Source organism: Ornithorhynchus anatinus, chromosome 18 (assembly GCF_004115215.2).
Source record: "Ornithorhynchus anatinus isolate Pmale09 chromosome 18, mOrnAna1.pri.v4, whole genome shotgun sequence".
NCBI classification, from domain to species: Eukaryota; Metazoa; Chordata; class Mammalia; order Monotremata; family Ornithorhynchidae; genus Ornithorhynchus; species Ornithorhynchus anatinus.
This window is the reverse complement of record NC_041745.1, coordinates 9,402,355-9,428,086: the sequence shown is the minus strand read 5'-3', so window position 1 is coordinate 9,428,086 and position 25,732 is coordinate 9,402,355. Positions and strand designations below refer to the sequence as shown.

Genomic DNA, 25,732 nt, shown 5'->3' with positions numbered 1-25,732 from the left:
GAGATCAATTAATAGCATTTATTGAGCTCTTATTGTGGTGTTCAGAACACTGTATTAAGTACTTGGGATACAGTATACCCGAGTTGGTAGATAGAAGCCCTCCCTAAAATGAGTTTACAGTCTAGAGGGGAAGACAGGTATTAATATAAGCAAATAATGGATATCTACACAAAAACTGTGAGGCTGAGAAATATTTTTAAAGAATTGAAAACAACGTTGTTGTTGAGGCTATCCCTATGCAGTTATGGACACGCTGAAAGATATGGAGAAGCAGCATGGCATAGTGGATAGAGCACGGGCCTGGAAATCAGAAGGACCTGGGTTCTAATCCTAGCTCCTCCTCTTGTCTGCTATGTGAATTTGGGCAGGTCACTTCACTGGGCCTCAATTACCTCATCTGGAAAGTGGGGATTAAGACTGTGAACCTCATGTAGGACAGGGATTGTGTCCAACCTGATTTGCTTGTATACACCCCAGCACTTAATACAGTGAGTGCCTGGCACATAATAATCACATAAATACAATTATCATTAGTATTATTAATATTAGTATTATATTATAATATATTAGTATGTATAATATATTAGTATATAGAGTATTATACTAATCATCTCCTCTCAGTGTCTGGAGGAAGATGAGAGATGGACCTGAGATAGAGTTCCCTTGAGAAATGGTAAATTAAGAACGCCTCTTAGAAAAAGCTAGAACGAGTTGTTTGTAAAGATATTTGATTCTGCGGCCTAATTAGGAAGAGTCTCCTCAAGTTGCTCATCACTTTTAGGGCCTGGGATAAACCATTTACGGTCCTATCTCACCATCTTTTTTTCATCTTTCTCAATTCCATCAGGTAGCAACCCATTCTTTAATGCCATTCTGCAAGGTTCTAAGCGCTTGGCTGTTTGCAGTTTTCCAAGGATTTATATATGTTTTCTTCTTGTTTAATTACCTTTGTGTTCCAAAGATGTGTTCCATCTGAAGAAAGGTGAAAGTGTGGTATTTGGATAAAGGTTGAGGAAGAAGGGTTTTTTTTCCAACAGGGAGCTGAGGACTAGGTCTTCATCTCCAGAGAATTGGATGAGTGAAAGGGACTTAGATTGCAGCATGAGAATGTTCTATTAAATAGCAAGAAGAACTTTTAACATCAATGTTATTAAAGATATAGCCAGCTTCCTGAGAGCTGTTGTGAAGTTTCCAGGCTTTGAGATCTTTAGGAATAAATTTTCACCTGTCCTCCACAATTTAGTCATTGGGAAGAAGCATGACCTACTGAAAAGAATAATAATAATAATGGTGGTATTTTACTATGTGCCAAGCACTGCACTAAGCCCTGGGGTGGATACAAGCCAATCGGGTTGGACAAAGTCCCTGTCCCACATAGGGCTCACAGTCTCAATCCCCATTTTACAGATGAGGTAACTGAAGCACAGAGAGGCAAAGTGACTTACTCAGACCTGGGAGTAAGAGGATTTGGGTTCTAATCCTGACTCTGCCACTTGCCTACTGTGTGACCTTGGCAAGTCACTTCACTGTTCTGTGCCTCCATTTCCTCATCTGTAAAATGGGGATTGAATCCCTGTTCTCCCTTCTCTTTAGACTGTGAGTCCTGTGTGGGAAGGGACTGTGTTGGATCTGATTATCTTCTGTCTACCCCAGTGGTTAATACAGTGCTTGGCACAGAGTAAGTGCTTCACAAATGCTGGGTGAACTTGGCTGAGTCACTTAACTTTTCTGTGCTTGTTTCTTCATCTGTAAATTGTTCTCCTTCTACTTGGACCATGAGCCCCATGTGAGACAGAGATTGTTTGGGACCTGATTATCTTGTATCTCCCCCAGTGCTTTGAAAAGTGTTTGACATAGAGTACCACCCCTGCCCCTCAGGTTCAGTGGGGAGGAAAAAATGGATTATCCAAGGGAAATTATCATTATATTCCAGTTTATTTCCAGTATTCACAAGACAAATGTGTTGTATTCTAGTTTTTAAAAATATTTGACTCATATTTTAAATTTGCCAATAATAATGATGGTTACAATAAAGGTATTTGTTAAGCACTTACTATGTGCCAAGCACTGTACTAAATGCTGGGGTAGACAGAAAATAATCAGGTCCCACATGAGGCTCGTAGTCTCAGTAGGAGGAAAAACAGGTATCGAATCCCTGTTTTGCAAATAAGGGAACTGAGACCCAGAGAAGTGAAGTAACTTGTCCGAGATCACACTCCAGGTTCATGGCAGAGCTGGGATAAGAACCCATGTCCTGTGACTCCCAGGCCCATGTCCTTTCCACTAGACCATGCTGCTGCGTAATGCATCATATGCCTAGTAGGGTGAATTAGCAATGTTAGCCTTTTATTTATTTATTAGTGCTTATTGGGGAATTTACACTGTGTTCTATGTTGCCTGGTGGATAGAGCACAGACCTTAGAGTCAGGAGGACTTGGGCTCTAATCCTGGCCCCATCACTTGTCTCCTATGTGACCTTGGGCAAATCACTTAACTTCTCTGGGCCTAATCTACCTCATCCGTAAAATGGGGGTTAAGACTATGAGCCCCATGTGGGACATGGACTGTATCCAACCTGATTAGCTTGTGTCTACTCCACCTCTTAGTAGAGTGCCTGGACATAATAAGCACTTAATAAATGCCATAAAAAATATGAGCACGAAAAGATGGTCAATTTTAGTATTCCTGGTATTAGTGCAATTCTTGCCTGTACAGTCCCAAAGTTTTTTTTTTTACTTCAGAGGACTAGTAAGGGTCTTCCCTGAATAGATTCTCTGTTTCTTTTTTCTTATGGATTTTTTAAAAATAGGGTAATGGCTCTTCCATTTTCCAGTTCATTGTTTAGCTATTTCAGTTGTGGATTTTGTGGAGTTGTGGATTTTCTCGTTAACATTTATTGTAACATTCCTGCCATACATTGGTTCTGAAGGGGGACTGGTGGACATTGATTCTGTTAATGAAAGGGGTAAATCATCAGCTATTTATGATCCTTAACCAACTATCATCTTTTTACGTGAGGTTATTAGAAAAGTAAAGGGGTGGGGAAAGAAATAGCTGTTAGTGTGTTGCCCGAAGTTCAAGCACCTCTGTAAATAAACCAGAATGAAGTCCACAGTGAGGTGCTAGATACACAGAAATGCCGCTGCCAGGTTTTCTTTTTCTTCTGAAACAATAACCCTTGACAGAGCCTCTGTTATATGCTTCGATGCCCCAAGCTCATCACCTGAGCATATATGATGACTTAGTGTGCATCAGAAGGGAGAAAAGGAATACCTTATAGGAACAACTGAAGAAATGTTCAAAGGGAATTAGTGTTTGAGATTTGAGGTTTTTGAAATGATTTTAATCAGCAAAGAAAAGGCATGCCTATTTAAAAAAAAATTCCAAGCAAACCCACTTCGAATTCTGTGACATTCTTTTCCAGCAATTATTTCTAAACCTGGAAACAGGTTGGTTGCTGGGAAATTGGCTTGGCATTCTTATTTGGACATTTGAATGTGGGTACTGTAGATATTCTCGGAATATTGGGATGGTTGGGAGACATCGTTTTATGAAAAGAGAATTATGTCCACAGAGTTATTCTGATTCAGGAATAATGAATTGCACATACTATGTACTCTAGTTTTTATTATTTTTTCAATGGTATTTATTAAATTCTTATTATGTTCCGGGTACTGTACAAAGCACTGGGGCAAATACAAAATATACAAGTTGGACACAATCCGTGCCCCACATGGGATTTTCAGTCTTAATCTCCGTTTTTCAGATGAAGTAACTGGGACACAGAGGAGTGAAGTGACTTGCCCAAGGTCACACCGCAGACAAGTGGCAGAGCTGGAATCAGAATCCCGGTTTTCTGGCTCCCAGGCTTGTGCTCTTTGCACTAGGCCATCTGCTTCCCTAAATAATTCTAAATTCTTATTCCTAGAAATACCTCCAATATAGCAAATGGAAATGAAATATTCTCCAAACTTTTAGTATCAGTTATTCCAGCTTATCAAATGTATTTTGAAAAGCATAACTGCAATGACATGTAGGTACAGCGCTATTGCTGGGAGAATTCTGCCACGAAATATCCATTAAATGGGATTTTTTCTTATCTGATTATTCACTAGGCAATCTGACTGGGAGCCAGCCCTTTCTATAAAGTCACAGTCCCTGCCCCACAAGGGACTCTCAGTGTGAGAGAGAGGGAAGACAGGTATCGAATCCCCATTATACGGAGGGGGAAACTGAGGAACGGAGAATTGAAGTGACTTGGACAAATTCCCATAGCAATCAAATGGCAGAGCTGGATTTAGAACCCGTGTCCTCTGACTCCCAGGCTTCTGCTCTTTCCAAAAGACCGCACTGTTTCCCTCAGCACTTGCAAATGGTAGGTAAGAATCCACTGAAAATCCTATTTTGCATAAGGAAGCCAGCCTGAGGTCACCCAGTAATCCATCCCAGAGTCAAAACAATGACCCATGCCTTCTGACTCTTAGACATGGACTCTTGCCCCTAGACCCTCAAGACAAGCTGCTCTTCAGGTTTGAAGGTAATGTATGGGATAGCAGAAGAAGCAGCATGACCCAGTAGAAAGGGCACAGACCTGGGAGACAGAGGATCTGGCTTCTAATCCCAGCTCCACTGCTCACCTGCAGTATGACCATGCTCAGGTCACTGAACTTCTCTGGGCCTCAGTGTCCTCATCTGCAAAATGGGGATTTAATCTCTGTTGCCCTGCCTAATTAGATTGTGAACTCAGTGTGGAAAGGGATGTATCCGTCCCGATTATCTTGTATTTACCCCAGAGCTGAGTGTAGTGCTTGGCACATATTAAGCGCCTAACAAATACCACAGCTATTATTATTAACTCAGTAACAGAGCTCCAGCCTGTGCCTCAAACACAGATTTCTTAAAGACACGGTAATGAGTGACAGTGACTCCTTAAGCCCTTGGTTATGGCCATTCTCATATTAAGTTGCAGTCTTTACTTAATTTCCGTACTGCATTCCAGTTTTGTCTCTAGCCTCTCCACCTGAGAAATATATTATTAATAATAAGAGTCATAATACTGTCTTGAGTTTATAGAGCCCTTCAATTTTTTCAAAGTATATTCCCATCAGGTACCCCGTTTTATCCTCCCCAAATCCTTCGGGAGAAAGAGATCAACTTCTTTTGATTCGTTTAATCGATGTCGGCTTAGGCAGAGCAAATGGCGTTTATGGTGAATATTCATTTATAATGTGGTGAAGCTTAATTTATGGAAAAGAGGGGAGGAAAAAAGATGAAAGAGTTCATGTTGTTCACAGGTAAGGCAGAAGTCAAAAATATAGAGCAGAGTTGAAACCCGAATGAGGCAGAGGGACAAGGAAAAGAAAAAGAAAAGTGGAAGGAGTGGAAAGAGAAGAGGCAAGCCCATGGAAAGGAAGTGAGTGGGACCAGAATTAGTCAAATAGAAATGCTGTACTAAGCACTCGGGCAGATTCAAGATCATCAGGAGCCACATGAAGTTCACTTTTTAAGTAGGAGGGAGAACAGGTATTGAATCCCCATTTTACAGATGAGGGAACGGAGCCCTAGAGAAGTGAAGCGATTTGCCCAAGGTCACACCGCAGGTACATGGCAGAGATGGGACTCTACTGAACTCTGGTCAAGGGAACTCTGAGATTAGATAAAAAGTTTGAGTGGATAAACAAATCGATGCGCAGATAAGTATATTCCAAGAATTGACCTTTGTGGTTACAGGAGGTAATAGAGGCAGACAGATCTTGTCTCCAGTGGGACTGTGTGTGAAAAAACAGTCAGTGAGTCTAATGGTCTCATGGAGAAGTTGCTGCATAGAAGCACCCTGAAGGAGAAGAATATTTAGCTTTTCTCATGACCACTTGAGGGGTTGAACTGTAGTCTCTAGACTGGAAGCTTGTAAGGGGCAGGGAATGTGTTTGTTTATTGTGATATTGTACTCTCCCAAGTGTTTAGTGAAGTGCTTTGCAGTGCACAGCAATAATAATTCTGGTATTAGGCGCTTAACGTGTGCCAAGAACTCAGTAAATACGAATGAATGAATGAACTGTTCACTCTCTCATCTGGTCTTCCTTTAGCTAATAACAGGCATCATGGGCTGCCCAGCTGGGCCTGTGGCTGACAAATAGGGTCTATCTGTGCGTTCTCTTCAGGGGCAAAACAGATTGTCCTCCTCTGCTTGATAAATTGTTGTCGAAGAGTAGCTGTCCACTATAAATCCTTAGGAGACCCGGTAATTTATGGGATTCATTGCTATTTGTGTGTTTGGCAACCAGTTGCTCTGTGAGTAAATGGAGGAAGTAGAGAAATTTGAAAACCCGAAATAACTTTTAGGCATAGATCATAAGCTCCACCAAGAATAAATGATTTATTTACTGTGGTGTTAAATAATTTACCGACTGAGAACTGCCTTGGAACTTTCACCTCTGCCCAGATGATCTACTGATACAAGATATCCCACTTTTCTACTGATAATATAAATTGCAGCACTCTCTCTTTTTCACTTCTTTCCAGCCCTGCAAACTTAAAATGGACCATCCAGAATAGTGTGTGTATATAACAAAGATTTTATGTTTTAAGGGTACAAGCTGACCTCATGAGAGTAAGAGAACCCTTATGCCAGTGAATTTTCCCTGTCAATTATTTCATGTCAGGTCCAGTAAAGCTGCAACTCTTCCTTGGAAAAGGGCCACAAACAATTGTACTTTATCAGGCTTCTAGATATGGTACACATGTGTACAGATAGACACTGAATATTAAAATCTGCACTTTCCATTCTTCTTCCCCCTACTCTTCTAAAGAGAAAGATTGTAAATACAAAAATGACACACTCTGGGCCCATTAGTAGGGTGTGGACCAAGCTAACATGTCTTTTTGCATTCTTACCCTAGAAGCAGAATGACCTAGTGGAAAGAGTGTAGGCCTGGGAGTCAGAAGACCTGGCCTCTAATCTCTGCTCTGCCACTTGTCTGCTAGTGTGACCTTGTGTCACCCTGGAGACAAGTGGTTGAGCCGGGATTAGAACTCAGGTCCTTCTGACTCCTTGGCCCATGCTCCATCCACTAGGCCATGCTGATAACAAGTTGACCGTTAGCTTAACAGTTATTAGCCACTTTCTGAATCTCCTTGTCATTTACTAGTGGCCCTGGTTGCACTTAGCAAGGCATGGTAGGGCCTTGCTTAGACTAGCTGAGGAATAATAATAATATTTGTTAAGCACTTCCAATGTGTCAAGTGCTATACAAACCTCTGGGGTAGACACAAGGAAGATCAGATATAGGTCCCAAAAAGAGCTCTCAGTCTAAGTAGGCAAGCTTAAGTAGGTGAGCTACTGGGGCTTAGCTAGATCTGGGCCGCAATGGGCCTGGAATTTGGTGGAGAAGGGAGGGACAGTAACAGATATGGAGCCCGTCTCAGTGGATAGAGTCTCTCATTACAACCATCGGACAGACCTCAGACCGATTAATTCCACAGAGGTTCATTCCGAGAGCGGCGTTGAATGATCAGGCTCCCGGGACGCAGTCAGAGTTGCCACCTGAAACCACCTTTCGCTTGACCTTTTTCCTCTGCTGCAGGAATGTATTTGCCCTCAAAGGATGATGAACTGAAAGGCAGTCAGTTGATTGTATTTACTAAGTGCCTACTGTGTGCAAACTAATAACAGTAATAATACTGATTATAATGATGATGGTTTTTGCTAAGAGCTTAGAATGAGGTAATCGCTGTGCTAAGACCTGGGGTAGATGTGAGGTAATTGGATTGAACACAATCTCAGGCCCATCTATGGGCTCAACATCTAGAAGGGCAGGAGAAAACAAGTATTTAATCCCCATTTTACAGAAGAGGAAACTGAGGCCCAGGGAAGGTAAGTGAATTGCTGTAGTTCACCCAACAGGCAAGTGATGGAGCTAAGATTAGAACCCAGGTCTCTGACTCCAAGACAGGAGGTCAACTAAGCCAGGCTGCTTCCAACTGAACTAAGAGGGTGTGAGAGTACAATCAGTAGCTTTCATGCCTGCCCTCGCAGAGGTTGTAACCAACAGGTATGACCGACCAAAACTATTTACAGGCAGGAGGAAGAAGGAAGAGGAGATGTGCACATCAATCAATCGGTGATATTTATAGAGCTTCTGTGTGCAGAGCATTTTATTACATGCTTGGGAGAGGACAGTCCAGTAAAGTTGGTAGACACAATTCCTGCCCACAAAAAGTTTACAATCTAGAGAGTGAGGCCGATGTGATGTCAATTACTACTTGAATTAATAGTGGAATCAAAGCTATTTGCCACAAGCTAGTGTGCTTTCTCCCACCCACCTTAGCACTCTCTTCTCTTTCTCCAAGTGTGATCTGAAGGTCTGGAAGGAGTGGGGATGGGTAAGTGTCCAATAAGTAGTATTTAGTGAACCTTTCCTGTGGGCAGAGCACCATGCTAACCCCTTGGGAGACATGATCCCTACCCATAGGACTTGAATTCCTACAGCCTAAGGGAAAATTCAATTTCCCAAACTGAGTCAGTAATTTTGAGTAGTTTTCACCATACTGTTCCCAGTATATTCTATTGTCCACGTAGATGAGTTCTAGACATCATTTACACCTGAGCTGATCAGGCTATTCCAACTCCATCCATATTCCCCATCCATATTTATTCATATTTAGTTTGGCCCTTAACTCTATAGGCTTGTTTGCTCTAGGCCTGAGCATTGGAGACAGTGAAAGAATTGACTAGAAAGGGCTGGTTTATTCCCACAAGTTTACATGCCATACTTTTATTGCAATTTATTAGTTGGACCTTCCATAAAGAAGACATACTTTAACTCGTTGCTTTCATCTCTTTGACCACCCTGATCCACGGAATCTCAGTGGATTGGTATTTGAATGATACTCCTGGGGAATCAGCATTTATTCTGTACTTCTCTCCACATCACTTTTAAAATGACTTAGTTTCATTTGGAAAACAGCCTGGTATTAACCTGTTTTGAAGACTACAGAGTCTTTCAGCTGGCTCTTGCACTCCTATTGAATCCATTTTGTAGGCTGATGTGTCCTCTTGAAGATGAATACAATCACTAGCTAACCCCAGTTCAGAACAAGGTCTTCCCAAGAGACTGTTTCACGTCTCTGTTGTCAGAAAGCTTAAATTAATTTAAGTGATGTTCAAAAACAAGATCCGTTCATGAACTAAACAGCTGTTGAGCTAAATCTGCGTTTCTTACCTGGGATAGGAAAATATGGACTTAGAGAATTTTCATGAGCTCATATTAACTTTGAGTTGTGTGAATAAAATAAATAAGGTTGTTGCAGGCATTTTACTGATCATAGACTAGCCTCCTTCCCCTTGCTTATCAGAGATCAAATTACATTGAAGAAATTTTTCAGGAAGAGCATCTCAATAATCCTGGCTTTGGGAAACAGTCAACATGGATGAGTGTGAAAGCGTGTGAGTCTGGAAGTTGAGAGACACAGGTTCTAGGCCCAGCTCTGCAAATGGTCTGCTGGGAGATCATGGGTAAATCATTTTAACCTCTCTGGTCACCAGGTTCCTCATCTGTAAAATGGGGATGAAATTCTTGTTCTCATTACTGTTATGATTGGAAGCCTTATGTGGGACAGGGACTGCGTTTGACCTGATTATCTTGTATCGACTTCAGGGCTTGGCACTGAGAAAGAACTTAAATAGTATTCTGAGTAAATAATGATAAATAAAAATAATAATTGTGGCACTTAAGTGCTTGCTGTCCATCAAGCACCCTGCTAAGCGTTGAGGTAGGTACAACACAATCAGATCAGACAAAGTTCTTGTCTCACAGGAGACTCACAGTTTAAGGGGAAGGAACAGGTATTTAATCCCTATTTTACAGATTAAGAAACTGAAGCACAAAAAACTTAAGTGACTTACCCAAGATCACATTTAGCAGAGCCAGGATTAGAACCCATGTCTTCCGACTCAAGTTCCTTTCCTGGGATCTGGCCATCTAGAACAGTTTGGCCATCAGTAAATATTTATTACTGTGTTACCCAGCCTTCCTTAGTCCAGGATGTTCCAAAGTCATAAATCACCCCAAAGTTGGGATGATAACAATTCTAACACTTATGGATGCTTTCAGTATTTAGTTAAAGAAAGGTTCTTTCCATTCCTGGTGGAGTTGGATGAGCAGTGCAGTTGGAAGCTGTGGCCTGTGCCTTGCTTCCTAATTGTTTGACTTCACGTTTCACTGACCTTTCCGTTCAATCTACATTTCTCTCTCTGCCACTTTGGCACTGCAGTTGGTCAAGCCAGGGTGGGGAGCAGCGAAGGCCAAGCCAGAACTGCAGGGAAACGGAGCCCGCTTTCTTGCCACGCGCCCGAAGGCCAACTCACATGAACATTCCCAAGACATTTTGTTCCACAAATGCAGTCTGTTTCCTGGTCAGAATGATTGGGAGTACAGGTCAACAAAATGCCTGAGGCTTAGAAACGTCTGGCCCTACTAATGCTCTCTTTCAGAATCCCATTTTACCCTAGTTGTGTTTATATTTCACAAATATGCACTCTCTCCCTCCCTCTTTTTCTCTATTTTTTTCCTTGCCTCGTGTGTTCCTTTCCTCTAGATTTTGAATAATATGCAAACTTGAGGAATTCCATGGAAGCATTGACTGTTTTTCTCCCTCCTACTTAACTCTCCTCCCACTACACTCCAGCTTGCAGGTGTTGTTTCTCCCAAACTAACTTCTCTTTGTACCTCATTCTCAACCCTCCCATCTCTAGCCTCAGGCACATGCCTTCCCTTCGGCTTGGAACTCCCTCCACTTTCAAATCCTCCAAGCCCTTGCTCTCTCCATCTTCAAAGCTCTTCTGAAAATTTCATCTCCACCAGAAGCTTTCCCTAATTCTGGTCCCTCCAACATCTGCCCTTAGCACTTATCAATCAGTCAATCAATCATATTTATTGAGAACTTATTGTGTGCAGACCACTGTACTAAGCCCTCTGAAGAGTACAATATAGCTGAGTTGGTAGGCCTATTCCCCGCCTACGAGTTTTCAGTCTAAAGGGGGAGGCAGACATTAATAGAAATAAATTATGGTTATATACATAAGGGCTGTGGGGCTGATGGAGGGGTGAATAAAAGGAGCAAACCCAAGTGCAAGGGTGATGCAGAAGAGTGTGGAAGAAGAGGAAATGAGGCCTTAGTTTATTTAGTCTGGTACTTGGTCATCACCGTACCTTGGATTAATCTAATTGAACAATTGCTGCATAAGTATGGAAGGATAAAGGCCCGTGTCTGACACATCTCCACTTTAGACTGCAAACTCCTGGACGGCAGGGATGTTATCCTTTCATCATTTGTACTATATACCAAGAGCTTTAATAGTCTCTGCAAACATCAGGATTAGTAAATACTATTGATTGATTTTTTTTTTAATGATGTTTTAAGCGCATACAGTATTTACACTTACTGTGCCAAGTACTTCCAAGTATTGAGTATTGCCAAGTATTAAGTGCTGGGCTAGATACGGGCTTATCCCATTAGAAGCAGTTATGGTCCACAGAGTTCATTCATTCATTCAATAGTATTTATTGAGCGCTTACTATGTGCAGAGCACTGTACTAAGCGCTTGGAATGAACAAGTCGGCAACAGATAGAGACAGTCCCTGCCGTTTGACGGGCTTACGGTCTAATCGGGGGAGACGGACAGACAAGAACAATGGCAATAAATAGAGTCAAGGGGAAGAACATCTCGTAAAAACAATGGCAACTAAATAGAATCAAGGCGATGTACAATTCATTAACAAAATAAATAGGGTAATGGAAATATATACAGTCGAGCGGACGAGTACAGTGCTGTGGGGATGGGAAGGGAGAGGTGGAGGAGCAGAGGGAAAAGGGGAAAAAGAGGGTTTAGCTGCAGAGAGGTGAAGGGGGGTGGCAGAAGGAGTAGAGGGAGAAGAGGAGCTCAGTCTGGGAAGGCCTCTTGGAGGAGGTGAGTTTTAAGTAGGGTTTTGAAGAGGGGAAGAGAATCAGTTTGGCGGAGGTGAGGAGGAAGGGCGTTCCAGGACCGCGGGAGGACGTGGCCCGGGGGTCGGCGGCGGGATGGGCGAGACCGAGGGAAGGTGAGGAGGTGGACGGCGGAGGAGCGGAGCGTGCGGGGTGGGTGGTAGAAAGAGAGAAGGGAGGAGAGGTAGGAAGGGGCAAGGTGATGTAGAGCCTTGAAGCCTAGAGTGAGGAGTTTTTGTTTGGAGCGGAGGTCGATAGGCAACCAGTGGAGTTGTTTAAGAAGGAGAGTGACATGCCCAGATCGTTTCTGCAGGAAGATGAGCCGGGCAGTGGAGTGAAGAATAGACTGGAGCGGGGCGAGAGAGGAGGAAGGGAGGTCAGAGAGAAGGCTGACACAGTAGTCTAGCCGAGTTCCTATCATTCTGTTCCATATCATATTTTGGGGCGCAGGTCAGGTAGAGGAACTCTCTCTCCAATTACACCTCTCACATCCGAGGTGAACAGTAATCATGCCCCACAAAAAAACCTGCTCAGGAGGTGACACAGGATGGTGATATTTTGTCACATGCCTGTCTCTCCTTCCTTCTGCCCCTTTTCTCCCCCTGTCCTGCCTACCCCATGCAGGCCTCCTGTGGGTGCGACCCAGTAATAGTAATAACTGTGGTATTTGTTAAGCGCTTACTATGTGCCAGATACAGTACTAAGCGCCGGTTTGGGTATGAGCAAATCGGTTGGACCCAGTCCCTGTCCCACATGGGGCTCACGGTCTTAATACTCACTTTACAGATGAGGAAACTGAGGCTCAGAGAAGTGGAATGACTTGCCCAAGGTCCCAAGTGGAAAAGTGGCAGAGCCAGGTTTAGAACCCGCGGACATTCTGAATCCCAGGCCCATGCTCTGTCCACTAAGCTTTGCACTTGTCTGCTGTGTGACCTTGGGCAAAGTCACTTCTCAGTTACCTCGTCTCTAAAATGGGGATGAAGACTGTGAGCCCCACATGGGACAACCTGATGACCTAGTATCTACTCCAGCAAGTAGAACAGTGCACGACACATAGTAAGTGCTTAACAAATAGCATTATTAATATTATTATTATTGTCAGATAAGCAGTGTGGCTTACTGGAAAGATCCCGGGCTTGAGAGTCAGACCTCTAATCCCAACTCCACCACTTGTCAGCTGTGTGACTTTGGGCAAGTCACTTCACTTCTCTGTGCCTCAGCTACCTCATCTGTAAAATGGAGATTAAGACTGTGAGCCCCACGTGGGACAACCTGAACACCTTGAATCTACCCCAGCAAGTAGAACGGTGTCCGGCACATAGTAAGCGCTTAACAAATAGTATTGTTAATATTGTTGTTATTGTCAGAGAAGCAGTGTGGTTTACTGGAAAGAGCTCGGGCTTGAGAGTCAGAGTTCTTATCCCTGTTCTGCCACTTGTCGGCTGTGTGACTTTGGGCAAGTCACTTCACTTCTCTGGGCCTCAGTGACCTCTAATGGACGCAGCGTGGCTCAGTGGCAAGAGCCCGGGCTTGGGAGTCAGAGGTCACAGGTTCGAATCCCGGCTCTGCCACTTGCCAGCTGGGTGACTGTGAGCAAGTCACTTCACTTGTCTGGGCCTCGGTGACCTCATCTGTCAAATGGGGATGAAGACTGGGAGCCTCACGGGGACAACCCCATGACCCTGTATCTCCCCCAGCGCTTAGCACAGTGCTGTGCACATAGTAAGCGCTGAACAAATACCAACATTATGATTATAATTATTAATGAGCCCCTCCAGGCCCCGCCCCCATCTCGTTAGGCCCCGCCCCCGCCCGTGGCATCACTCGGGGGGCGGAGCTCCGGCCATAAAGGGGAGCCGGCATCGCGGCCGGGCCAACGAGGGGGCGGGGCGCCCTGCACCGATCGCGACAGGCGACAGGCGGAGGCGACAGCCGCCACCATGAGCAGCAAATTCGACGTGGTCGTCGTCGGGGGAGGCATCTCAGGTCGGTCCAAGCGGGCCACTGCCCTGCCCAAGGGGCAGGCGTGTCGCTGTGTGGTTGTGTCGTTGTCGAGGTCTCTGCCCGTGCCGGTGGGCGGGCATCCCTCGGGGGCTTCCTAATAGCCATCCCCCCCCATCCCCCGACATCATCCTCCCCCCTCCTTCCCTCCTATGTCGATTGCGCTTCCCCCAGCGCTTAGTGCAGGGCTCTGCACACCGCGACCGCTCAGTAGGTACGATGGAATGAACGACTCGGGCGCCGGCGAGGTCTGTTGGTGGGGACGGGGGAGGGTCCGAGCCCGGGATTTGCAATTCCGCATCTTTCTTTCCCCCTCCCCTGGACCAAAGCTCCGGTTTGGGGGGTTTTGTTTTTGTTTTTTTAGGTTTTCGTAGAGCTTTTTCGATTTTTGGAAACCAACAAAACAGGGGAGGAGGTCAGGACCCGCTTGCCCAAAGGATGAGAGTCGCCGACGAGGAAATGGGCAAACCAGAAAACTGGAATTCATTCATTCCGCCGTATTTGTTGAGCGCCAACTGTGTGCAGAGCACTGTACTAAGCGCTTGGAAAGTCCCCTTCGGTAACAGAGGCAATCCCTGCCCATCAACGGGCTCACAGTCTAGAGATAATAATAATGGCATTTTTTAAGCGCTTACTATGTGCCAAGCACTGTTCTGAGCGCCGGGGAAGTTTCAGGGCGATCAGGTTGTCCCACGTGGGGCTCACAGTCTTCATCCCCATTTTACAGATGAGGGAGCCGAGGCCCAGAGAAGTGAAGTGACTTGCCCACAGTCACACAGCAGACAAAGGGCGGAGCCGGGATTAGAACCCACGACCTCTGACTCCCAAGTCCGTGCTCTTGCCAGTAGGCCATGCTGTTTCAGTAATAAATAGATTAGTAGTCATCATTACGGTGTTTATGTGCTTACTATGTGCCAAGCACTGGCATATAATAGTAATAATAACAATGTTGGTATTGTTAAGCGTTTACTATGTGCCAAACACTGTTCTAAACTCAGAGGTAGATACAAGGTAATCAGGTTGTCCCAAATGGGGCTTAAAGCCTTCATCCCCATTTTACAGACGAGGTATCTGAGACACAGAGAAATGAAGTGAATTGTCCAAGGTCACACAGCTGACAAGTGGTGGAGGGGGGATTAGAACCCAAATCCTCTGACTCCCAAGCCTCTTTGCACTAAGCCACGTTGCTTCTGGTGACGATTCCCAAGTCACTCGTCAGATCTGGCTGGTCCAGGGTGAGGGATGTTTACTGCCCAAAGGAAATCTCCATGGGAATTTAGGGGAGATGAGGAAACGGGGGTCCAAAGGGTCTTAGTGGTAAGAGCACACACTTGGGAGTCAGAGGACGAGGGCTCTAATCCCGGCTCTGCCACTTGTCTGCTGTGTGACACTTCAATTCTCTGGGCCTCAGTTACCTCACCTGTAAAATGGAGATTAAGACTGTGGGGGCGGGGGGGCAACCTGATTACTTTATATCTTCCCTAGTGCTTAGAACAGTTCTTGGCACATAGTAAGCGCTTAACAAATATCGTTGGTTTTTTTTTAATGCCCCATTGAAGCCCTTTCACTTTGGCTTCCGTGGGAAATTGCTCGGCTGGAAGGACCTCAGTGACTCCATCTATGAAGGCTTAATCAATCATGCAGTCAGAGCTGTTTATTAAGTGCTTATTGTATTCAAATAACTATATTAAGCGCTTGGGGAGGTATACTAACAGACGGGATCCCTGCCCTCAAGGAATTTGCCATCTATCTGAGTTTACCATCTAGCAATTGATTACTGAAGAGAGTCCCAGGACTCCTTGTCAGGGGAGTATAAAATGTGTCAGGAGGGACCTCCCTCCACAGTCCATGTTTCTCCCCCTCCTGGTCAATAAAGTGCTGCTTCTGCCCAACCAGAAGCTTTTGATCTGTTAAAAAAAAAAAAAGAGGAGGAAATAATATCATAAAGAGCTTTAGTTTTGTACTCCATAATTTCTGGAGTGAATCATCCTTCCCGGAGCAACGATTTGGAGCTTTGGGTGGTTGCAGTGGAAAGTTGAAATCTCTAACAAAGTACATATTGGTTATCGGTTTGGAGGCAAGGAATGTGACGGAAGGAGTGTTATACATGTAACTTTCCAGTCTGTCAACTTGCTAGCAGAGTGGAGGGTGAGGTATTTGGGTTTTGACCAAGCCTCAGCAGCCAGCCCTTAGGCACACAAATGCTTCCTTGTGGCTTTCCCACCGACTGTCTTTAAAGTGCAGTGGCCACTAGATTCCTGATGCTCTGAAAAAACTGCACATGGAAAACGATGGAAATGTCACAGCTACAGAGAGTACAAACTGGTCTAGCTAGGTGGGTGCTTAGCTAGGTGGGTGCTGTACCGAGTGATGTTAGGGAAGCTGGAAGGTTTAGACTGTGCCATTTCTTATCTTAAAAAGGGATCCTATTGCTTTCCAGAAAAATAAATGTCATTGGTATTTATTGAGCAGTACAGTGTACTGTACTAAGCGAGTGGGAGAGTACTATAGAGTAGGTAGATATGATCCCTGTCGTCAAAGTGCTTACAAAGACTTTCCAGAAACATTTCTCTCTCTCTCTTATATATATATATTTGTGTGCGTGTATATATATATACATATATATATATATATACATATATATATGTATGTGCGTGTGTATGTACATATGTATCTTCAGGTTGAAATTAAGTAAAACTCTCTAGTGGGTGCTTAGGTGATTTATAGGGCATAAAGTGAGTTGTCCAAGCCAGTGGAATTGACTACATCCAAGCACTCTTGCTGAGAACTTGGGGTGAGTCTTTTCACTGCTGAGCAATGCCTCAGGGACTTTATAGTGGGGGTCTATAAATATGCCATTGGTTCTAATGCGCAAAGCAAAGAGTCTTAGTTCTTCAATCATTGGTACTTATTGAGCACCTAATGTGTGCAAAGCACTATCCTGGGGTGGTCAGCAGCTGCAATTTTCAGTTGCTGAATAAAGACAATATTTTAGACTGTTTAACAAAAGTATAGGTCCTGGAAAAGTACAGCCACAAATGTCATTACCTAGAATTGATCCAAGTTAATAGAAATTAAATTTTTCTTTGCTTAATTAAATGACTGCATCAGCCTTTGGCTACGCACAGAAGGCTATTAACAGAATTACATCCCATTTTCCTTATCAGTCCTTTTGTGAGTATAAATGAGAAATATTGTGTGTTTCATGCTTGGGAGATTTTTCCCCTATAAATGGTGACATAGCTTTGGATTTTAATAGCTGAATAGTATAAAAAAAATTAAAAACCTCCAGAGTTCCACTTTAACCCAGTCTTAGTGTGCTAGCCTTACTTTTTTGTTCAGATTTTTTTTTGGGGGGGGGTCATCTGGGAAGTCATCAAAACAGCATTCCGAGTTTGTGTCTAACCTGGAAATAAAAGCCTCATGACAAGGTTGGGATTCCATCTATTCGTATACACACAAACGAGAGCACTTTTAAGCACTTCCTAAAAGAATGTTATATTTGCATGCAGAATTTTCAGTTGTACATTCAATTATTTTTTGGTTAACTCTTGTGGCAAACATTTTTATGTCTCCCTTTTTAGAGTGTAAACTACTTGTGGTCAAGAAATGTGTCACTTTATTATACTATACTTCCATAAATGTTTAGCCCAGTGTATTGCACCCAGCAGATGTCTGTAGTGCTGGAAGCAATCAATCAGGGGGTATTTATTGAGCATATAAACTGTACGGAGCACTGTACGGAGCATTTAGGCCAGTACATTACGGTTAGTAGACCCAAGCTCTCGTCTCAGGGAGCTTACAGTCTGAAGGGGGGGATTGGAAGTAAGCCAAAACTTGGCTCCAATATAAGAAGTCCCAGGAAAGCTGGTTGGGGTGCCTTCCCTATCCTGCCCCCCGAAAATCAGCTAGCTACAGGTACCACCTTTCTCTCTGGCAACCCTACTGGCCACTGCTTGTGTTCTGCTGAGAAAATTATTCAACTTTCAGTACTTGACGTCAATAAATACTGTTGTTAACTAGCTTTCTCCCATTAAAAATACCTAGAAAACAGCCAAGAGCAATTTTAGAGACGTTTTAAAATCCTTCCCAAGTTTTGTATGCATTTTTATTCCTCACAATGTGTGTCTCTTTTAGGGCTTTAAATCCATCAATCATTGGTATTTATTGAGTGCTTACTGTGAAATAAAGTGCTTGGGAAAGTACAATACAACAGAGTTGGTAGAGAGGTCCCTTGCCCACTGTTGAGCTTACACTTTAGCATAAGGAGGAGCTAATTCTGTTCTGCTTAATTAAACATCAGAGTAGTAAGTAATGAATAGAAAGAGTGGTATTGTTATGGGCAGGGAACATAACTACCAATTCTGTCCTCTTCCAAGCACTTAGCCTAGTGCTCTGCACACAATAAGCACTAAATAAATACAACTGAATGAAGTGCTCAATAAATGCCACTGATTGATTGATATCAGGTCAAGGAAAGGCCTTACCGAGAACACAGTGGGCCTTGGCTTGCCTTCTGCTCCTTTTTTAGCTTTTTCCCAGTTGTGGGTGGGTAGGTGGGGCTGGGGAGGGGAGAGGGCATAGGTTGGTTTTGTGCCAATGCAGGCCAATTTTCAGGGGACTTGCCAACAATACTTTGCATCGTTGCTGGAGTCAAGAGGCTTCATTTCCATCTGGGACTCCGGAGAATATAATTAAACTTCGTCACCAGGTCAATATAATTGGGACCTATGACTATCTGTATTTCTTGGATCAACCAGTATTTCCTGAGGGCCATTGTTTGCCTCGCTCGGGACCCAAGAATCCTGATCCTCGAGGCCCCTTGGACGGTATTGGGCATTCAATCTGTAGTCATAATGATCATGGTATTTGTTAATCATTTACTATTTGTCAGGTACTGTACTAAGCACTGGAGTAGATACAAGCAATAGTCTGGACTCATTCTGAGCATTTGACTGTCGTGGGTTTTCATTACTATGAGCACTGCTTAATGCACAAACTTTGGGGTGTGAATATTTGAGAACCTATAGGCAGTATTAAATAGTACAGAACATTTCTGTTAATTTTATTGTTTACATTCAGATACCATACCTTCATTGTGTAGAGTCAATATAAAAAGTCATTAGGTGTGTTATTTTATAACTAGCTTTCAGGATTAATAATTAGCCATACTAAATATAATATGGTGAATTATATAATTATTAATTGTGCTCTGTTGATACCTAAAATTGTATAATGTCATTGACCATATAAAGTCATTATATGAAGTTTGAAAGTGCAAACCAAAGATCAGTTTTTAAGGATGTAATTATAAATACTCTTCCAGTGCCTCGTTACATAGCAGGTGCTTGAAGGAGTAGTAGTAGTAGAATAGCGTTTATTAAGCGTTTCCTATGTGCAGAACGCTGTACTGATTGCTGGGAGAGAATGCGAAGGTGGGATTCAGACACGGTCCCTGTCCTTCGTGGAGGCTCACTATCTGAGATGCAGTGAAGAGCAGCTAAAAGCTTGGAGAAGCAGCATGACCTAGTGGAAGGACCACAGACCTGGGAATCAGAGGACATGGGTTCTAATCCCAGCTCTGCCACATGTCTGCTGTGACCTTGGGCAAGTCACTTTTCTTCTTTGTGCCTCAGTTACCTTTTATATATATATATATAAAATCGAGATTAAGACTGTGAGCCCCATGTGGAACAGGGACTGTTTCCAACCTGAATACCTTGTATCTACCCCTTGTTCTATTAGAACAGTGCTTGGCACATAGTAAGTTCTTAAAAAAATTATTATTGTTGTTATTGTTATTATTATTATTAAAGGCCTCTACAGAAAGGCCTGACAGTAAGGGTAGTCCTGAAACACTCCAAACTCTGATGTGCGGCTATAGCTTGGTCTTGAAGCTGCTACAAAGGCAGAATAGAATGTGAGGAGAAATTCCAACTAAGATAGGATGAGCTACTCTGTAGTTTTTGTGAGTGCTCCCAAGGGCCTACCTTGTACAGTGCTCTGCATACAATATGGGCCTGAGAGTCAGGAGGACCTGGGTTCTAATCCCAGCTCCGCCACTTGTCTGTTTTGTACCATTGGGCAAGTCACTTCTCTGAGCCTCAGTTATCTCATCTGTAAAATGGTAGGATGAGCTACTCTGTAGTTTTTGTGAGTGCTCCCAAGGGCCTACCTTGTACAGTGCTCTGCATACAATGTGGGCCTGAGAGTCAGGAGGACCTGGGTTCTAATCCCAGCTCCTCCACTTGTCTGTTTTGTACCATTGGGCAAGTCACTTCTGAGCCTCAGTTATCTCATCTGTAAAATGGAGATTAAGACCGTGAGCCCCTGTGGAACATGGACTGTGTCCAACCTGATTAGCGTGCATCTATCCCAGTGCTTAGAGCAATGCCTGGCACATAATAAGCACTTAATAGATACCATTAAAAATAGGGTGCTCAATAAATGATGATGCTTGAGCTCCATGTCAGACAAGGACTGTGTTCAACCTGATTAACTTATATCTGCCCCAGTGTTTAGAACAGTGCTTGGCACATAGTAAGAGCTTAACAAGTACCGTAATTATTATTGTTGTTGTTTTTATGCTGCTGAGGTGCACTGGCTCATTTGGGGGGACTTTGCATAGTTTTTCAACACGAGTAAAGGTTTGGGCTAAAGGGAAATGTTGCAATCCAGTGGGAACTAGATTGCTAGCTGAGAGTTTTGGAGAGAAACATTTGGGTTAAAAAAGTGAATGACCTAAGGAACAAATTCAGAATGATAGGTTGGAAGAAAAGGGGAGTTTGGCAAAGGAGATCATTCTCCCCTCCCCCAGAAAAATCCATTGTATTCTTTCAGTCACTTATGCAGTGTTTTGCTCACAAAAGGTGTTCCTGAAATACTATACTATTCCTCTGCTTTGTCTTTTAAAACAAATTTTAGCCAGGGGTTATGAAATTTTTGTTCATAGGTTAACTCCTTACTCTTCATCTAAATTAAGAGGGACTCCTCCCCTGCCAAAAAGGAAACAAAACAATCTGGGTTTTAGGTAGGAGTTTCACTTCTAAAATGGCTGACTGTGCTCTTTTTATGCCACAGTTTCCCTTTTTAATTGAAACACATCTGGAATTTCTCCAAGCAGTTAACAATAGTTGGTTTAGCACTTATGCTTAGGAAAAAAAAATCAGAAATTGGCAGATTGGGAAATGGTAAATCATTGAAGTCAGTAGAGAAGGGGAGGCTTATATTTCCAGGCTTATATTCCCAGAATGGAGGAGGAGGGGAGTCTTACATTCCCACAATAAAAGTGTGTAAAACAAATTTTATGTGAAACTCTTTATTTTGGATTGGTGTGATGAAGGAAATTTGTAGAAGGAAACAAATTTGGGAGGAAATGATGCTTTAAAAGATTTAAAAATATAATAATTGTGGAATTTGTTAAGCACTTACTATGTGCCAAACCCTGTCCTAATTGCTGGGGTAAATGCACGATAATCAGGTTGCACATAGTCTCTGACTCACATGGGGCTCACGCTCTAAGTAGACTCAATAAGTCCTATTTATTGAGCACTTATTTTGTACCAAGCACCAATACAATTTTGGGGGAGTTGGTAGACACATTCTCTGCCCACGAAGAGCTGACAAGGAGAACAGGGATCTAATACCCATTTGGTAGATGAGGAATCGGGCACAGAGAATTTAAGCAACTTGCCCGAGGTCATGCAACAGGCAAGTGGCAGGGCCAAGATTCGAATCCAGGTCCTCTGACTCCCAGGCCCATACTGTTTCCGCTAAACCATGCTGCTTCTCACCATGAAGTAAATTTCATTAATTGAGGGGTGAGTTTTCAGATGGATGGAAGCCATGTTAGAAGGCTAACAAGAAATTAGTGTCTCTTGCCCTGTACAATTAAGAAAAAGCAAGATAAGCTATGAACCATGAGTTGGTTTTTATGGAGATAGGCCATTAAATGCAAAACTGAGACAGGCATGATAGTCGAAAGTCCACTGTACGCAATAATTCGGCAGCATTTAAGTCATGACTTTTGTAGCAAAGTAAAATTTATGCAGAATTATAATGTTCATGTGATCATATTGAAATATTTTTTAAAATAGCATTTTTTAAGTGCTTATTGTATGTCTGGCCTTGTACTAAGTGCTGGGGTAGATATATACAAGCTAATCAGATAGGACATAGTCCTGGGCCCTTGAGGGTGTTCACAGACTTAATCCCCATTTTCCAGATGAGGTAACTGAGGCACAGGGAAGTTAAGTGACTTGTCCAAGGCCAAACAGCAGCGAGTGGCAGACCTGTGATGAGAACCCAGGTCTTCTGACTCCCAGGCCCATGCTCTTACCACTAGGCCATGGGGCTTCCCTTTGTAAATAAGTGCTTAACAAATACTACTACTATTATCATCATCATTATTATTAATACATGACCACCCATTTGTTCCGCAACTCGGGCATGTAAATATTTCTCCTTGGTATTGAGTCATACTTGCTACTGCAATTGTTCGTGCTCCTTTTGAATCCGTGTTTTAGTGTTAGGATCTCAATACTGCCCAAAAAGTCATCCTATTTCTATCTGTTGCATACTACGCCAATCTTTCTGTTGCTGCTGTCTCTTACTTACCCACAGCTATGCCATGTCATTTAGCCTTTGAAAACACCTGTTCTGTCCCTGATCTTTGGTTACCCACTTTGGCTCACCCCACATCAGCTCTCGAGTTTCCTCCTGTCGTCTATCACATGTGCCTTCAAGAAAGGAAAGTGAGGCGATCAGATTGATTTTAATGCCAAAGGACTGAAAGTGTTGATTGTTTCTTGCATACACTACAGGGGAAGGACCAAATTTGAAACAAAATTCTCGAGGTTGAACTGGCAGTTCGCTTTAGAGAGAATATGCATGTGATGCTCAGACCTTATAATGGTGTTCTCGTGGCAGTGATAGAACTCTGCAAGGAATTGGATGTGGGGTCTCTGCTTAGTCTACAAAGGATCATGATATTGAAAGTTGGGATCCTGTGGTGGCTCAAGCGACTTTTGGTGTAGACTTATTCTTATTGCCTTTATGGTGCTACCCTCCATCAGGGTCCAGTAGGATTTGCTAGCTTTCTCAGGTCCATTTTCGTTGGCTACCCATGTGTTATTAGATAGCGAGGTATCTAAATAGGGGAATTTGGTGACAGTGCAGTTTGGGATGGCAACTGCATCCATCAGATGTCATGATTTGGTATCTACCTCAGTGCCTAGTAAATTCCATTATTATTATTATTATTATCATATCATTCAACTTTGTGACATCAGTAAAGGTCGTGTGTTGGGGAAGTCTTGCTGGAGTGTAGGCTGGTATCGAACTTACGCCTTCTGGTTAATTGTTGGTCCTCAGTGCTTAGCCGAAAAAAAAAATCCTACAAAGAGGGATTTTCCTTTTCTTAGGCATTAGTATCACAACAGAAAGCTTCATAACCTGGCTGGGTCAGGGTGGGATTTGGCAACAATGGCTATCGAGTTAATCATTGAAATCCTAGCACACACTCACTCCCCCACCTCAAAAAGGGTCACTGATGCCCGACTTTAAGGAGACTCTTTAGAGACGTCAGTACTTTCTAGCTGTCTGTTTAGGAAATCCCCAGTAGTGAACTTAAGAAGCTTTCAGAACTTCTAGGGAAATATACTCGAAGTGACAAGTCATGTTAGAAATTCCTAGGAAAGTAGAGAGTGGGGGGTATTTGAGGTCTTTAAGATTTTCACAGTAATGTCATTTCTCCTCATCTGAGGGAGGCCAATGTGCACTAAAATGAAATAAGACAAAGAGGTGGATTATAAGAGAAAGGATACTTTCCAGATATTAGAAATTGAGTCATCAACTCCCAGAGGATGAAATTTTTCTCCTTTTGGAGAACTAACTTTATTTTCTGCATGAGAAAATAAATGTGTGTAAAATAGAGTGAGACAAAATACTACAGACATTTATTTCATGGAACTATCTCTGAAGGCTTGTTCTCTATCATTCACTCCCCTAAAATTAAGAGCCCCAATTTAAGAAGGACAATCAGAACCAGTCTTGCAAGTATTATCATCTGTTTTGCCTGCACCTGTATTTTGAGACACACACTTCATCCCTGATTTAGCCAAGAAAAACCCTTTAAAGAAGGGCAAAAACGCTTTAAAGAAGGAAAGGTTCAAAAGGTCCCATATTTCACAGATGAGGGGAAGCAGCATACAAAGAGATTTAACTGTCCCCCACAATTTAAAACTGAGGTCTTTGTATTCCTAGCACTAGACTCATCCCACAGCCCATTTTCTAGAGGGCATGTGGGGCTACACATCTACTGAACTTGGCGGTGTTTTTTTTAACCTACCACCAGGGTCTGATATTTATCCAGCCAGGAAAACCCAGAAGGTAAATCTGCCGCCGCCTTTGGCGACATATCGTAACATTAAGTTGTTCCAACTGATAGCTTGTTTTCAAAATCCATCTAGTGTCACTAAGTTTGGATAGTTAGGATTTGAGAAGTCCACCTCTAAGGGTGAATGTAGAGGAAGTAATCAGTCAATTGTTAATTTATTGAGTGTTTGATGTGTGCAGAGCACTGTACTAAGTGCTTGGGAAAGTACAATCAGAGTTGGTAGTCACATTAAATCCATAGATACAATTGACTGAAATGGTTTCATGATATTGCGAGGTTATCGGATATGTTTGCAACTCTTAAAATTCTAGTGTGAGAATATGGCAGCCAGGAGAGGAATTGTGGGAAATGGGAGCCGGTCATTAACTAATTGAGATCTACTACTCTCAAGACGCAGATAAAATGAAAATATTTCTGATTTGGATTATCTTGGTAAAATGTGGCTTTTAGTGATAAGTCCTTAGAGATCTTAAAACCAAAACCATCTGTTTATTTTCACTGGGCATGCCAAAGACATGACGAAACAAATTCAGTATTGTCCAAGACCTTGACCACTCAATAACAGCAGTCTGGTTTAAGATGAATGAATCCATCTTCTGTCTAAAATTTCTGTTCAGTACAAAACCCACTGCCATCTCATCTGAATTATAGTCATGTTCCTTTTAATACCATTTTGAAGGTGTGTGTGAAATCACGGTTTGAAATGGAAGTTGTGTCATTTCATGGTTTTAGTTTCATGGCTAAGTAAATTGGAATATCTTTTCTATATACAGTGCCTTTAAGTGGCTAGAGCTTGGTTTGAGGTTGCCAAGGAAACTGCTGTAGAGCCCGTGCAAATCATCTTGTTTATCCTGATCTAATAACAACTAGACTTTCACTGCCTGAAACCCTAAACAAAGCTTTATTTAAAAAAATAGATTCACTTTGTTTTATCACATTAAAGCACTGATGTTCCTTCTCATTGTACATCTGAAAACCAGAAGATAAACACGAATAAAATGAAGAGTGAGAGGGGAAAAATGTGTGTGTTGAAAATCTACTTTCCTCCCCTTTGGAGGAGACAGTATAACTTCACATACTAAACATGTCATTGTATGCTTAGTGATTGTTTATCCATTTCCAGGGACCGGTTTCCTGGTCCATACCAATAGGTTTGTTGCCAAAGAACCTTTTAGAAAACACCAGTAATTTCCAGGGTAGAACTGGGCTCCTGCCTCCTGAAAGAGAGACTTCCATCTTATGTAAGTGGGAAGTTTTCAGAGAAATCTACTTTAATATGAAGAACAGTTCCAGGATATTGCCCAAGATAGCTCTGCAGGTCAACTCTAGATAGTAATTAAAAATAATAATTGT

At 42.8% G+C, this 25,732-nt stretch overlaps 1 protein-coding gene across 2 annotated transcripts in view; it reads left to right on the top strand.

Annotated features, from left to right (window-relative positions):
• Positions 1-25,732, top strand: part of MAOA (amine oxidase [flavin-containing] A) — a 119,142-nt gene that overhangs the window by 48,648 nt on the left and 44,762 nt on the right. Inside the window, exon 1 of one of the 2 annotated variants that reach the window (XM_029046599.1) lies at positions 13,821-13,968. The exons of the other annotated variant lie outside the window; for it this stretch is intronic. Within the exon in view, the coding sequence (XP_028902432.1) occupies positions 13,923-13,968 (46 nt within the window). The 5' untranslated portion in view covers positions 13,821-13,922. Of the gene's footprint in view, positions 1-13,820; positions 13,969-25,732 lie in introns of those variants that run through there. 2 annotated transcript variants of the gene reach the window in all.